General features: G+C 42.7%; 1 protein-coding gene across 2 annotated transcripts in view; it reads left to right on the forward strand.

Annotated features, from left to right (window-relative positions):
* The first annotated feature begins 1,245 nt into the window (after positions 1-1,245).
* Positions 1,246-16,493, forward strand: part of TAF1B (TATA-box binding protein associated factor, RNA polymerase I subunit B) — a 58,967-nt gene continuing 43,719 nt past the window's right edge. Inside the window, exons 1-6 of one of the 2 annotated variants that reach the window (XM_054024437.1) lie at positions 1,246-1,346; positions 3,665-3,763; positions 7,731-7,818; positions 10,631-10,728; positions 11,060-11,155; positions 12,670-12,808. In XM_054024437.1, coding sequence (XP_053880412.1) covers positions 1,329-1,346; positions 3,665-3,763; positions 7,731-7,818; positions 10,631-10,728; positions 11,060-11,155; positions 12,670-12,808 — 538 coding nt within the window. In that variant the 5' untranslated portion in view covers positions 1,246-1,328. The remainder of the gene's footprint in view (positions 1,347-3,664; positions 3,764-7,730; positions 7,819-10,630; positions 10,729-11,059; positions 11,156-12,669; positions 12,809-16,493) is intronic. The other variant, XM_054024439.1, reaches the window with a different exon arrangement.

Consider the following 16,493-nt stretch of genomic DNA (forward strand, 5'->3'; position numbering starts at 1 on the left):
CATGGCTGCAACAGCACAGCCGTGCAGCTAAAAGCTGCGTAGTGTAAATAAAGCCATATTTAGCTTGTGATCCACTATGACCCCCCCAGTCCTTATTGAATTTCGTCCTATTTACTTCAGACCATTTCTCCAGTTTGGTACAATCTTAACTCTTTACATTTAAAATATTGATTTGTTTGAAATATCATTGCAATAATGGTTTATTATAAAAAAATGAAGTGCAACCCACATTAGGAAAGAATGGATCTGAGTTCCACTAGTGCGTCCTGTAAACTTGGGTTTACAGCTGCTAGGTGATCCTCCTTTAGCTCAAGCAGCAAGGGCCACCTGCTTTTTGCACTACAAATCTCGGGCTCAGTCATTAATCGGCTAAATGAGGGTTAAAATATTGAATGTAACTTCTTCCTCGGGCCCCTTTAGCGTGTGGCTGATACTCAATTCTGTAGGGCAGATTCCCTTCCCACCCAGGCTGTGCACAGGGAATGAAAATTGGCTCCACTTCCCCAGGGCCTAAGGGCAGTGCTTCTATATCCTGGGAACAGGGGTGGCTCCAGGCACCAGCGCAGCAAGTGCGTGCCTGGGGCGGCAAGCCACAGGGGGCGGCCTGCCGGTCGCTGTGAGCGTGGCAGTCAGGCAACCTTCAGCGGCATGCCTGCGGGAGGTCCGCCGGTCCTGCGGCTTCGGTGGTAATTTGGTGACAGGTACGCCGAAGGCGCGGGACTGGCAGATCACCCACAGACACGCCGCCGATTCCGCGAGACTGCCGTGCTTGGGGCGGCAACAAACATAGAGCCGCCCCTGCCTGGGAAATTTTACAAAATCTGAGAATTTTTGAGTAAAATGTTTTGAATGAAAATTCCCAGTTTCCCAGATTGAAACATTTTCCTCACAAATTCCCAGGTTTGGGGAAATTTCCCAGGATAGAGAAGCACTGTAAAAAACGTTATCTGGGAATTTTTCACCAGATTTGGGAAATTTTTACCACTAAGTTGGGAAAAGTTGGTCTCACGGCATAGAAGCATTGCCTCGGGGAGTCGGGGGGGGGGGATGGAAAGAGGTGGTCGGGTCGGGGCCGGGCTAGCCAGCGCTGCGCCCCGGCCCGCTGGCGGGCAGTCCCAGCGGAGCTGGGAGGCCAACACAGAAGCGGCCGCAGGGCGCAAGCCCCAGTAGCAGCACGTGCCGCGCGTCAGGCGGCACCATCCATTGCTACCGGAACCCAAGCGCGCGGCCCCGGTTCCCGGCCGGTTGCCTTCCCCAGCGCTCCGCGGGCCGTTGCTATGGCTCGGGGCCCGAGGCAGCGCGGGGAGTGAGGCGTGCGGGTCCCAGGCATGGAGGAAGAGGACACGGTGAGTGATGGTCCGGAGCCGCCCCGTGCTGGGTTTACACCCCTCGGGGAGGCGGAGGGAGGAGGACCGGGAGCGGGGAGGTAATGGGGTGGTGGAGAAGGAGGGGTTTGGGTGTGGGGGAGGCCAGGGAGGTAGGTTGGGGGAAGGTAATGGGGTAGCTGTGGTGGGAGGAGTGCGAGGACGTGGGCTGTGTGTGTGGGGAGTGAGGATTGAGGTGGGGCTAGAGGTAGGCAATGGGGTGGTTGTGGGCGGGGGTAGATTGGGTGGGGTTGAGGTGGTGGGGTGTAGGTAGTGGAGGCAGTTTTAGGGTGAGGAGTTTTTGAAGGCATAGGTTGGGAGGTGAGGATGGAGCTGGTTGGGGTGAGGTGTGGCTGTAGGTAATGGGTGGTGGTTGTGGGGTAACACATTTTTGAGGGTGTGAGTTGTGGGGGGGGGTGAGGATGTGGAGAAGTGGGGTGGGGCTTGCAGGAAATGGGGTGGTTTGGTATGAGCTGTTTTTGAGGTCATGGGTTGGGGTGGGTGAGGAAGGGAAGCTTGCGGGAGGAGTGCAGGAAATGGGCATGGTCTGTGGTCTTTTTCAGGGCCTGTTGGTCTCCGGGTTGGTGCTGGGGGCTTAGAGACTGGGAGGCTTGGTTTAAGGGGATGGTGGTTTTTCAGTAGGTAGCAGTGTTTATTTGTATGTAGCAGGTTTGTATCTTTTTATTAGATCCAGTGCAAAATAATCCTGAGCATGACTGAAATTCAGAAATACTGGAATCTACTGATCATTAACTACACCTCCAGCCCGATATAACACTGTCCTCAGGAGCCAAAAAATCTTACCGCGTTATAGGTGAAACCGCGTTATATCGAACTTGCTTTGATCCGCCAGAGCGTGCAGCCCCGCCCGCCCGGAGCGCTGCTTTACCGTGTTATATCCGAATTCGTGTTATATCGGGGTAGAGGTGTAGTTTCAGTCCCAGTTTAGCTAGAGTTTTGGAAACATAAAGTGGAGAATGAAATAGTTAAGAGGGCTGTTTCTAAGGATTGGCGGAAGATCTCTGATTTAAGAAAATGTAATGCTTCACATGGTTCATTGAAATAACGTTGCATTTTGCATGATGAAAGGACACTGGCATAGATTTAGGAGCCACTGTGGGCAAATCAGCGCAAGTGACTTCTGGGGTGAGAGGATCTATGATCCTGCACTGACTGGTAAATCATGGGTTAGCTTGTCTTTCTTCTGCTAGCTGGATTAGACAACCTGATTTAATCTCTTGTTAAACCCTGCAAATCATGCAGATGACTCTTGAGTAAACTAACATTTTTCAAACAGAATTTTAGGATGTTTTTCAAAAACTATTTCCTCCATTGATTCTCTCCCATCTCCTCAGACCTTCCTTAATGAGACCTTAATTTTTTTAATAATCTCCTCTTTTCTTGGGTCTCTCTGGTTGCCTTTTATTCTTGCAGGCTTTCTTCCATTCCTTGTGTTCTCTAACTTTTTCCAGTATTCAAAAAGCTTACCAAAGTTTCCCTTTGCTTCCTTTTATGACTGTCCTCTACTATTCTCTTCCCTTCCTAATGTTTTCATTAATGGCCTGTGGTGTCATGTATCCTAGGCATAGGATACATGGGTTTTCCCCTGTGATAGTATTGCCCTGTACAAAAGTTAACACAGGTCAGGTAAAGAATTAGAAAACATACATTACAGTGCTAGACCAAGAATCTTAACTCTATTTAGTTTAACAAAGAGAAAGTTAAGGGGTGACTTGATCACAGTTTATAAGCGCCTATGGGGGGGACAAAAAATGTGCTAATGGGCTCCTCAGTCTAGCAGACAAAGTTATAGAAAAAGATCCCATATCTGGAAGTTGAAGCTAGACAAAGTCAGGCTGGAAATGAGGTACAATTTTTTATCTGTGAGTGTAGCTAACCATTGGAACAATTTTCCAGAGGTTTTGGTGGATTCTTCATCACTGGAAACTTTTAAATCTAGGCTGGAAGTTTTTCTAAAAGATGTGCCCTAGTTCAAACAAAAATTAATTCGGGGAGGCCCATGGCCTGTGTCATACAGGATATAAGACTAGATTATTATAGTGGTCCTTTCTGACTTTATAATTGATGAACTGAAGAAGGGATTGAGTCGTCCTAAATCTTATGTAACTGTTGATCCTGTAAGTGGTATGATCGCTCTGCCATATACTAAAATGTTTTGTTAACCACATTTTGTTTTGTAAATATTTCAATCCCAATAGTATGCCTGGTAAGAAAAATTCATTTGGTCTCATTTATTGTAAGTGTAATACTAAAACAACCTTTACTTTTTTTCCCCTTAGAGAGATTACAGTGAACCTTGTGTACAGTGTTCTGTTGTAAACTGGGGTCTTACGGATGAAGGCAGATTTTATTGCAAGTCTTGTCACAACGTCATAGAGGTAAGTACGTATTTTTAAGTATCAGAGGGGTAGCTGTGTTAGTCTGGATCTGTAAAAAAGCAACAGAAAGTCCTGTGGCACCTTTAAGGTTAACAGATGTATTGGAGTATAAGCATTCGTGGGTGAATACCCACTTTGTCAGATGCACGTAATGGAAATTTCCAGAGGCAGGTATAAATATGCAGGCAAAAATCAGTCTGGAGATAACGAGGTTAGTTCAGTCAGGGAGGGTGAGGTCCTCTGTTAGCAGTTGAGGTGTGAACACCAAGGGAGGAGAAACTGTTTTTGTAGTTGGCTAGCCATTCACAGTCTTTGTTTAATCCTGATCTGATGGTGTCAAATTTGCAAATGAACTGAAGCGCAGCAGTTTCTCTTTGGAGTCTGGTCCTGAAGGTTTTTTTGCTGTAAGATGGCTACGTTTACATCTGCTATTGTGTGGCCAGGGAGGTTGAAGTGTTCTCCTACAGGTTTTTGTATATTGCCATTCCTGATATCTGACTTGTGTCCATTTATCCTTTTACATAGTGACTGTCCAGTTTGGCCAATGTACATAGCAGAGGGGCATTGCTGGCACATGATGGCATATATAACATTGGTGGACGTGCAGGTGAACGAACCGGTGATGTTGTAGCTGATCTGGTTAGGTCCTGTGATGGTGGTGTTGGTGTAGATATGTGGGCAGAGTTGGCATCGAGGTTTGTTGCATGGATTGGTTCCTGAGTTAGAGTTGTTATGGTGCGGTGCGTGGTTGCTGGTGAGAATATGCTTAAGGTTGGCAGGTTGTCTGTGGGCGAGGACTGGCCTGCCTCCCAAGGTCTGTGAAAGCGAGGGATCATTGTCCAGGATGGGTTGTAGATCACTGATGATGCGTTGGAGAGGTTTAAGCTGAGGACTGTAGGTGACGTCCAGTGGAGTTCTGTTGGTTTCTTTCTTGGGCTTGTCTTGTAGCAGGAGGCTTCTGGGTATACGTCTGGCTCCTTATTTCCTTGAGCGGATATCGTAGTTTTGAGAATGCTTGGTGAAGATCTTGTAGGTGTTGGTCTCTGTCTGAGGGGTTGGAGCAGATGCGGTTGTACCTCAGTGCTTGGCTGTAGACGATGGATTGTGTGGTGTGTCCGGGGTGGAAGCTGGAGGCATGAAGGTAGACATAGCATTCGGTGGGTTTTCGGTATAGGGTGGTGTTAACATGACCATCAGTTATTTGTACTGTGGTGTCTAGGAAGTGGACCTCCCGTGTAGATTGGTTCAGGCTGAGGTTGATGGTGGGATGGAAGCTGTTGAAATCGTGGTGGAATTCTTCCAGAGTCTCCTTCCCATGGGTCCAGATGATGATGATATCATCAATGTAGCGTAGGTAGAGAAGGGGCGTGAGTGGACGAGAGCTGAGGAAGCGTTGTTCCAGGTCAGCCATAAAAATGTTGGCATATTGTGGGGCCATGCGGGTGCCCATGGCGGTAGCACTGGTCTGGAGGGATATATTGTCACCAAATTTGAAATAATTGTGCGTGAGGATAAAGTCACAGAGCTCAGCAACAAGTTGTGCTGTGTCATCATTAGGGATACTGTTCCTGACAGCTTGTATTCCATCTGTGTGTGGGATGTTTGTGCAGAGAGCCTCCACATCCATGGTGGCTAGGATGGTGTTTTCTGGGAGATCACCAATGCATTGTAGTTTTCTCAGGAAATCAGTGGTGTCACGGAGATAGCTGGGAGTACTGGTGGCATAGGGTCTGAGCAAAGAGTCCACATATCTGGATAGTCCTTCAGTGAGTGTGCCAATTCCAGAGACGATAGGGTGTCCAGGATTTTCAGGTTTGTGGATTTTGGGTAGTAGATAGAATAACCCCGGTCGGAGCTCTAAGGATATGTTGATTTGTTCCTGTGTTAGTGTAGGGAGTGTCCTGAGTAGATGGTGCAGTTTCTTAGTATATTCCTCAGTGGGTTCTGAGGAAAGTGGCCTGTAGAATTTGGTATTGGAGAGTTGTCTGGCAGCCTCTTTCTGGTAATCAGACCTGTTCATGATGACAATAGCACCTCCTTTATCAGCCTCTTTGATGATAATGTCAGGATTATTTCTGAGGCTGTGGATGGCATTGCGTTCCGCACGTCTTAGGTTATGAGGCAAGCAATATTGTTTTTCCACAATTTCTGCCTGTGCACATCGGAGGAAGCATTCTATGTATAGGTCCAGAATGTCATTTCGACCCTCAGGAAGAGTCCATGTGGAGTTCGTCTTCCTGTGTTGTTGGTGGGAGGGTATCTGTGTATCAGTGCACTGTTCAGTGTTATCTTGAAAGTATTCTTTGAGTCGGAGGTGGCCAAAGTAGGCTTCCAGATCACCGCAGAACTGTATCATGTTCGTGGGGGTGCTGGGGCAAAAAGAGAATCCCCGAGATAGGACAGACTCTTCTGCTGGGTTGAGTGTGTAGCTGGATAAATTGACGATATTGCTGGGTGAGTTAGGGGTACCACTGTTGTGGCCCCATGTGGCAGGTAGAATTTTAGACAGCTTACGGTCCATTTTCCTTTGTAGAGAGGTGAAGTGTGTAATGTAGATCTCCTGTCTTATTTTAGTAAAATCCATTTGTGTGGAGGGTTGGTTACTTATGAAAGTCTCCAGGTTGGAGAGCATTTTTTTGATGTTTTCCTGTTTGCTGTATAGGATGCTGATCAGGTCGTTCCTCAGTTTCTTTGATAGTGTATGGCATAATCTCTCACTGTGGTCTGTGCAGTATGTAGATAGCAATGGATTTTTCACCTTCCGTCCATTTGGTATGATGTCCATCCGTTTGTATTTGGAAAGGAAGATATCTTCTGTCTGTACTTGTGCAAGTTTCTTCATGAGGTTGATAGATTTCCATTCCATACAGCTAAATGCAATGCCTTGCATGGAGTCAAGTATCAGAGGGGTAGCCGTGTTAGTCTGGATCTGTAAAAAGCAACAGAGTCCTGTGGCACCTTTAAGACTAACAGATGTATTGGAGCATAAGCTTTCGTGGGTGAATATCCACTTCATCAGACGCATGCCACATTCACCCACGAGCCACACCGTTGATCAGGTGGTTATAGAAAGTGCAGTGCAACCTGCATTATTCAAATCTCGCTATGTGAAAAGCTTACTTAAACAGGGTAGTGGTTTTAAATTTAAAGAAAATCCTTCTTTCCTTAACTGTGCTGATAAATATTCTTTAGGGTTTTTTTTAACTGAATGAATTTAAAGAATTATTTCTTTTCTTCATTTATGCTTGTTTTCTTCTTGCATTTCACTTATTTTGGAGAATGAAAACAGACTTGTCAGTTTTGCTCTCTTCTCATGTGAGAGCAAAGTTGCCAAGTTTAAATCCAAACATAAGTGTCTTTGTTCAATGATACTGCTATGGTTTGTCAAACATAAACTTTTATTTATATTTTATTCACAATCCTAAACTTTGGTTAAAAGTGTCTACTTTTAACTTTAATGCATTTACATTTTGGTGATCTAAAAAAGGTAATGAAAAATGTCAGTGTTTTTTTGAAGCTTAGTTAAATATTTACTGCATATCTGATTACATGTGTGATGTCTAGTTGTATGTAGATAATTTCAGTATATAAACACTTTTTAAAAACATTTTCAAGCATACTCATAGTTATTTCAGTATCTTGATTTAGTGCATGGATCTTTTGTCTCTAATTTTTTTTCAATGTACAGTTAAATTTAAGTATTTATCTTACAATAACGTTGACACTTCGATTTCCAATATTTTCTAACAGTGAAGCCTGTTTAATTTTCCACTGCATCATCCATATGTTCCTGTTTGCTTATCATTCTTAAATTTAAGATTCACGATTTTTTGAGACTTAGTCTTTTCTCCGTTAGATGTAATGATTAGAAGTAATTCTCCAATTAAGGTATACAGCAGAGGCAGGCCATGCAAGTAGGGATTGCTCTTTTCTTGCTAACATTACACTTTTATCAATTATCTTGCAGAGGACTAAAGAGGTTTTAACTTCTGATGTTGTTCCTAACACAAAGATCCAGTCCATCTCCAGAGGATTTAGAAAGAGAAAAAAAATTGGTATGTTTACTTTTGTCTATATTTTACTTCTACATTTTGTGTAACATATCTTTCTAGTTGTGTATAATTACTAATTTTCTGGTAGTACTTACCAACTTGGTTAGTGTGAGCAAATGGGTTTTTCTACAGGACCATACAAACTGAATTGAGCTGAAAATGACCCTTTTGTTCTTGCTGGGCCTGCTCTAGACACAAGCTGCATTGGTTTAATTAAAGGTGTGATATTAAACAGGTCCAATTTTTTGTTTATACATTCTTATATGGGTTAAAATTTGGTTTACATTATATTTGCTTGACTCTGTAATTTAACAGTGATGCACTAATGTAAACCAGGTTTAAGCCAGTGTAAAAGAGTTTCCATGCATAAAGTTGCCTGACCTTAAAAACTGACTTAGTTAAACTGGTGCAACTTTTGTGTGTTAAGTCTCTGTTCTCTTGCTGAAAAGTGCTTTCAACAGGAGATGTAGAAATCATAGAATATCAGGGTTGGAAGGGACCTCAGGAAGTCATCTAGTCCAACCCCCTGCTCAAAGCACGACTAATCCCCAACTAAATCATCCCATCCAGGGCTTTGTCAAGCCTGACCTTAAAAACCTCTAAGGAAGGAGATTCCACCACCTCCCTAGGTAACCCATTCCAGTGCTTCACCACCCTCCTAGTGAAAAAGTTTTTCCTAATATCCAACCTAAACCTCCCCCACTGCAACTTGAGACCATTACTCTTTGTTCTGTCATCTGCTACCACTGAGAACAGTCTAGATCCATCCTCTTTGGAACCCCCTTTCAGGTAGTTGAAAGTAGCCAGCAAATCTCCCCTCATTCTTCTCTTCTGCAGATTAAATAATCCCAGTTCCCTCAACCTCTCCTCATAAGTCATGTGCTCCAGCCCCCTAATCATTTTTGTTGCCCTCCAATTGGACTCCAATATCCAACCTAGATTTAAAAACAGTCAGTGATGGAGAATCCACCACAACCCATGGTAAATTGTTTCAATGGTTAATTACTGTCTCTGTTAAAAATGTATGCCTTATTTTCAGCCTCTTTCCAATTTTTTTTCCAATTGGACTCTTTCCAATTTTTTCACATCCTTCTTGTAGTATGGGGCCCAAAACTGGATACAATACTCCAGATGAGGCCTCACCAATGCCGAATAGAGGGGAATGATCACGTTCCTCAATCTGCTGGCAATGTTCCTACTTACACAGCCCAAAATGCCGTTAGCCTTCTTGGCAACACTGTTGATTTATATCCAGCTTCTCGTCCACTGTAACCCCAAGGTCCTTTTCTGCAGAACTGCTGCCTAGCCACTCAGTCCCTAGTCTGTAGCTGTGCATGAGATTCTTCCGTCCTAAGTGCAGGACTCTGCACTTGTCCTTGTTGAACCTCATCAGATTTCTTTTGGTCCAATCCTCTAAAATAGTAATTGTGTGTCTTTAAATTGTGCTCTCAAGGTCTCTACCAGTCCTATGATCATATGCTGTTATACCTATTGTAAAGCTATTGCTGAAACTGGATAAACGTCCTGTGAAGGTTGTGGCAGTCATTTGTTCTGTTGTCTTGGCCACTTACATTGAAACACCTAAAAAAGTATCTGACTTTATAAAGAATCTTAGTGCTGCTATACAAACTGCTGTGCCACAGTGAAAGTGGTGGTAGAACGCTGTGTTCAGAATGAAGTGCTGAAGTTTAGGAAAGGGAACAACCCTTGTGGCTCTGCTCCCTTCAGCCTTTTCTGGCTCCTATGACCTGATCGAGACACAATTTTTGTACCGATTTTCAAGTATTTGTTAGGGATATGGAAAAAATAAAGTTAGATTGTTATAGCCCCAATGTGGATGCAGTTATATACCATTATAAAGGTGCCTTATGCTGATACAGTTTATTCTCCTAAATGTACAGGAGTTAGCCATACCACTATAAGCACATTGAAACCACGATAGATAGTGGTACAATCCTGGTATAAAACTGGCATAGTTAAAGCAGGATAAAAATTATGTTTAGACAAGCCCTAAGTGTGGGTCGAGGAGAAGGGAAGCTGTTGGAAGGGAGAAGCATTTGTAGATGAAGTAGATCATGAAGAGGGAAGAGGAAACTGAGGCAGACACTTGACATATAGGGGAAAGAAGGACATTTACATAACACATATGGTGAACGGCATAGGGGAAATGAGAGAGTGGATAAACACAGAGAAAATTCACAAGACTAAAACCCAGTGTAGGAGGAATGAGTGCACACAAAAGTAAAGGCACAATTAAAATATGTAAGACTTGAATTCAGGAGACAATAAAGGGAGAAACTGTGGAGAAACATACAAAGGGGGATAACATAGGAGACAATCATACAGAACATATAAAGAACGAATACTTTTTTCTCCCCCATTCACTACTGCAGTGGGTTCCAGTTTTTTGTGCTGAGAAAGGGAGAGGAATAAGCACACCTATTCTTTCTTCATGACTAGTATCTTGTGTTTTATTTTAAGATTCAGGTCACCTAACAGTCATAACATACATTACAAACACCATATTGATAACTCTCACTTTGCTACAACTGTTTTGGTTCTTGAGAAATGTTTGGGGAAACTGTTATAGTTTGGCTGGTTTTGGTTTTTCTTAATTTAAGATTCTAAACTTCACTTACTTATTGAGGTACTTTAATCACTTAGTATGTTTTTGGCCCTTTGCTCCAGCATTTGGGATTTTCTTATTTAAAAGAGGTACCTAGTCCCTGCACCAAGAGATTAATATATTAAATATTAAAGTGTAGATATGTAAAACCAGAACAATCCCAACAATTTTTTATTTGTTGCTCTTTAGATAAAGGCTGGGAATGGTATGTTTGTGAAGGTTTTCAGTACATACTCAAGAAGCAAGCTGAAGCTCTGCAAACTTTAGGAGTGTGTCCACAGATGAAGGTATGTTGATCTGAACATAAGGTTTTGTATTCGTACATACAGTCTTTATGATTTTTACTTAAAGAATATAATTATTTTAAGGTAGACAGAATAATTTGCTCTTAAAAACTGACAGGAAATGGGCCAATAGATGAGGGGCCGAGAAAGAGAACCTCTGAAAATAAAATTTACCAGGAACAGTAAAAGTAATTTATAATTTTATAAACAAGGTTTTCGTGAAAGCAGACTCAGAACATTTTTCAAGATTCTTGAATTGTAAAGTCACAATTTGTTTTTTCACACACATGATTTTATAAGATATAGACTAATCATTCATTATTATGCTTATCAGGATGAAATTCTATGCAATTTCTGGAGACGTTACCTTCAGAAGAGCAAACAGGCATATTGCACCACACCAGCTAGTTATACTAGCAAAGCATTATCTGTAAGTGAAGTTCATAGCTGATAAGCAAATTATTTTGCATTTATCTTTTAAAATGTTGTTTTTGTTATTCAAGCCATGCATACAACTTGCTCATTTTAATGAAGCCCATTTTCTAAATATATTTTGCCATTTTAAGAAAATATCTGTTGTGCTGATGGAAAATTGTTCATTTTTAATATCTTGCTTTGCTATTGTGTAGCCAGCCAGCAGATGGAGCACAAATTACAATGCACTATATTTCTAGAGCTGTGTTGACGCTGACATAATCCACAAATGATGGCATAGAAACAAATATGTTATGGGTATGTTACGCTTCAATACAACACCTGAGGCTGGCCCATGTCAGCTGACTTGGGCTCGGGCTACAGGGCTGCTTAATTGAGATGTAGATATTCAGACTCGGGGTGGAACACAGGCTCTGGCACCTTCCCCTCTCATGGGAGTTAGCAGACCCTGGATTTGTTAACATATGGCTTAAACATCTACTCTCATTTGTAACCCCAGGTTTGGAATTGTTGAATCCTGGGTCACCACCTGTGACCTCCAGTGTCTACACTGCATTGTGCAGGTCTGAGTCCAACTACCCATATCCCAGACTTTCTAGTGCCCTGTCAAAATGCCTGCTATAACCCTTTGTTCCTGGTGCAGTGTGGGAAAACTTGACTGTCCACCACACTTGACTATCCAGAGGACAAAGAAAGTTATCCTGTGGGGTGATTTTGGCAGACTCACAGAGCACGAGTCCAGTGGTGCTGCGTCTACACTGCAGAGCAATAGGGCTTGAACCCTGGGTCTGGGCTTGACTCAGGCTCAGACCCTCCACCCCTGTAGGGTCTTGAGACCATGGGTCCAAGCTCTGGGTTGACACAATTTGTGTGTTGATGGAAGGGGGTTAGGCTTGAGCCTGAGTTTGACCCCTGGGCTTACACTGTGGTGTAGACATACCCTAAAGGGCTATCTTGGCTTGTGATCCATAGGCGAGACTATTTGCAGATGTGAATCCTGGTGGTCATGCAAGTATTTTGTGTGGAGAAAGGTCCAAAAAGAACCAATCTTTGAACCTCTCTTTGGAAGAGCCACTCCTGTGGAGTTATCTGATCTCACACAGGTTATAGAGCTAGTCAAAAAATTATTTAGTTCTAGAATTTTCCAATCGGCTCCAAATCTAACAGTCTTCCCCCTTCTCAAATTGCATATTTCATGAATATTTATGATTCTGTGTATTGGATACCTCCTGGGTAGTATGGCAGGTTGGGATGGCTACCTAATCATTGGAATTATTTTATTCTGACAAACACACTGTTAAAATGAGGAAGAGTTTTTTGAAAGAGTGGTTTCTAATGCTATGAATTTACATGATTAAAAGCAAAAACATTCTCGGTATGACTTGCTTTAGCTTACACCTAGACTGTCAATCACATGTTTGCTAACTGAGACATTATTGAGCTTTTACAGGTCAAACTATTGCGTTAGAACTAACATGGGATAAAACTGTAACTTATTTAAAAAAACAGATATCTGACATCAGTACAGATGTGGATAGCGAACCAGAGAGAATAAGTATTCATGGCTTGTCATCTTTCTCTGAAAGTGATGGAGATTTACAGACCGAAAGCAGCTTTGGACATGTTTCTTCCATTGGCAATGCCTCAGGTAGGAGCAGATATAATTTGAAGTCACTGTTCTATATTGTTAGGATGCGTTTTAAAAATGACTGTTTGTTTAGTACTAATCAGAAGGATTTGTTGCTCATATAGAGGTAGAAAATGTAGATGGAGGATTTCCTTCTTATTTATCAACAGTGTACTAGTCATATAAATAGTCACGGTCCCTCTCCAAGGAGTTAAAGGCTAGACAGGCACGTGAAACATGAGGGTCGCTGAAAAAAGTTCTATTTTTTCTTGGGGGGTGGGCGGGGGGAGTTGTTTGGTTTTGTTTAGGGGGGTGATGGTGGTGGTTGTGGACAGGGTTAAACTTTACCTGATGACTGCTACTCAGGGTAGAAAAATAATAAGCCAGCATGCCCCTCAGGACCATGCCTTCAAAAGCACTGCAATTTTAAGGCAGTAACATATGTGTAGTTAGTGACAATTTTGTCACTCATATCTCTATTAAGTTTTCAAAAATATAGTTTATTGTGTGTCTTACTTCTCTGTTAAGTATCAGAGGGGTAGCCGTGCTAGTCTGAATCTATAAAAAGAAACAGAGGGTCCTGTGGCACCTTTAAGACTAACAGAAGTATTGGGAGCATAAGCTTTCCTGGGTAAGAACCTCACTTCTTCAGATGCAAGACTTCTGTGTTATCTTCTTTCAATTTCTGGCTGTAGTTAACTTTTTCTTTCCTATAGGCAAAGAATGTGTTGTCTTCAGTGGTTGTATTTTTTTTTTTTTTTTTTTTTTTATCTCTCCCATTTTTTTCCCTATGTTATGCTTTCTGGTTTCTCTTCTATATTTTCGGTCTGTATGTTTTTCTCCCCCCATAACTCCTCTCTACCATAATTCAGTTTTTTAACTTCCCATCAATCTCTCCTGTCCACTCAAAGACTTGGAAATTTTACTAGACGCTTACTAGCCATTGTACTAACCCTTCTAACTAAAACCCAATACAAAATTGGAGGGGCAGGAGCACTGTCTGGATAGAAGCCAGGAATACCACAATATCTGTTGGACATAAAAGCATCTAAGTAGATTTGAACTTTTACGTCAACTTCAATCTTGTCCATAACCTATTTTCACAAATCTCTTTGCTTGCATCTCCTTTTGCTTCCCCGGTGCCACCTCTATTTTGCCCTATGTCAGATGCTGCTGCCATGTTTGTCTTGCTCTTGTTCGCATTTTTTCTCCCTTTACGCAGCCTCATATGCCTGGAATCTCATCATTCTTTCCTGTGCTCTTCCATTTGGTCTTCTATTAAAATGCAGCTCTTCTGAAACCTATAAACTCTAGTTTTCCCTTCAGTGAAGAACAACAAGAATAACAAAATTATAAAAGAAAAAAATCCAAACAAAAATAATGGAAACAGTAAAACACACGCTTAGCTTTCCCATTCATTAACAACACGTGTTTTATCCCATTTCCCATCCTATGTCTTTACATTTTCTACTTAAGTAGCAGGGTCTTCAGAGCAGGGATTTTTGTCGTCTTCTATATTCACATAGCACACTGGCACTATACAAATAATAGGTAGGGCAAAACTTTTTAGTGAACATTTACTGTTATAAATGTTCCAACACAGGTTGCTTTACAATTCACATTGTCTGTAAAGCTTCTTCCTTCCTTAGTTCTTTCTTCCATTTAGGACGGTTCCTTTCTGCAGTAATATTTATCTTTTATAGCAGTTGTAGAGTAACAGATATAATTTTGAGGAAGGCAAGTAATTACCAGATCCTTCCTATACTCCTGGGGGAATTCTGCACCACTGTGCATGTGCAGAATTTGTGTTCCCTGCAGAAAATTGACTTTCTGGTGGGGAAGCAAAGGGAAGCCACAAGAGTGGTCATGCGACCCTCCCCAGCAGTATGTTTCGGATACCCAGGGCAGCTGGCAGAGAGGTAAATCATTGTGGGGTAGGGGGCAGGACTGGTGAAGACCCAACTGATGGCTCCTACCCTGTGCAGGCTCAGCTGCTCGTCCTGGCTGGGCTTGGGAGGGCGGGACTTCCTCTTCCCCTGCACGGCATCAGGGGCTGTCAGACTCATCCCCAGATTTTTCCCGTGCATCCAGACCCCCCTCATACCCAGATGCTCCCGCCAAACCTCACTCCCATCGACTCAGGACACTCCCCCTCCCCCCGATGAGCTTCACTCCCCCTGCAGCTGGACCATGCCATCGAGCCACCCGGATCCCCACTCCACTGAGCTTCAACCAGCTGCATCTGGATCCCCACTCCCCCAGCATCTGGGACCCCCCTGCAGAGTCCCATTACCATTGCACCTGGAACCCCCCAACAAGCCCCTGTGCATCCAGACCCCCTCCCACCTCACACACACAGATCCCACACTGAGCCGCCTGCACCCAGATTGCCCCACACAGAACCATCTCAACCCGCACCTGGATCTCTCCACACTTGGATCCTGCCTTGCTGAGCCTGCCTGCTACACCTGGTGCACCTGGCACAGAGGGGCAGGCCCGGTCCTTGCGCTGCGTCAGGGTTGGGTGCAGCCTCACCACTGAGTCTGTATACCGGGGAGAAGCTGCACAGTGATCTCCCACCTCTGTGCAGCTAGTGGCCTGTGCTCCCCAATGCCATGCTGGAGCCTCCACATTTATTTGACAAATAAAATTTGCAGAATTTTTATTTTTTTGGTGCCGAATGCCCTCAGGAGTATTCCTAGCTTATCATTGTTTCACACTGTGGATTACAAAAATGGAGTCCAGATTTTTTTAAGTGATCGCACCTGTTTTCGTAAAAGTACTTTAAAAGTCAATACTGTTGAATTCAGCAACATAAAATTACTGGTGCGGTTTGGTTAGCTGTGTCTAAGAGATCATATGTACAGAGTAGCTGTCATTTGTATAATGAAAGTTGGTCCAAATGAGCAGTATTGCATTTTTTTCTATGCATTGGCTACTCATAAATTGTGTATAATTACATTTTTTCTGTGCTGTTTCATTGAATTATTGATGGTTTGCTGAGGGGGATTTGGTACCCTTTTAAAATGCTTTTCTAATTAATAAACATTTTATCTTTGTTATGTTTATCTGGGGATAATAGCTCATTATTCAGCAAGCTGATAGGCTAACATTCCATTTGGTGTAGTCTAGTCGTTGTTTGAGAAGCCTATTAAATTCTTAAGTTGTTGTTATGATGTTTAATTGTATGTTGTGTCAGGTTTAGTGCTGACTGAGCAATGTGCCCTTTATAACCTGGAACAAATGAAAGGAAAGCTGCTATGTCACCAAGACAGCTACAAATAGAACAAGAGGATTATTTTTAATTAAGCCATATATAAAGTTAGCAATGAAGTTTCAACCACGAGGCCTCCTTTAGACACAGCTTATACATATAAAAGGTGAAATTGATGATTGAAAGGATTACCTGACATTCATGCTTTTGTTCTGTAACTCGCATGCACACAATAGATGTTCTAGGATAGCTTTTGTGTTGACTTCGCCATTTTTACCAGACATGCACTGGGGAGTCAGTTCCTTGATAACTCTATTTTAAATGTCTTTGCGGCATCTTTAATGCCTGAGATAAAAATGTAATTCTCTTTATGAGGGCACTTCTGAGAGCCAAGAATTGCTGAGTTCAAATCCCCAACTCTGACACATTCAGCTTTGGCAAATCACTTATCCTTTCTTCCTTGATATCCCATGTGTAAAATTAGGATAATAC

This window comes from Malaclemys terrapin, chromosome 3 (assembly GCF_027887155.1).
Source record: "Malaclemys terrapin pileata isolate rMalTer1 chromosome 3, rMalTer1.hap1, whole genome shotgun sequence".
Taxonomy (NCBI): Eukaryota; Metazoa; Chordata; order Testudines; family Emydidae; genus Malaclemys; species Malaclemys terrapin.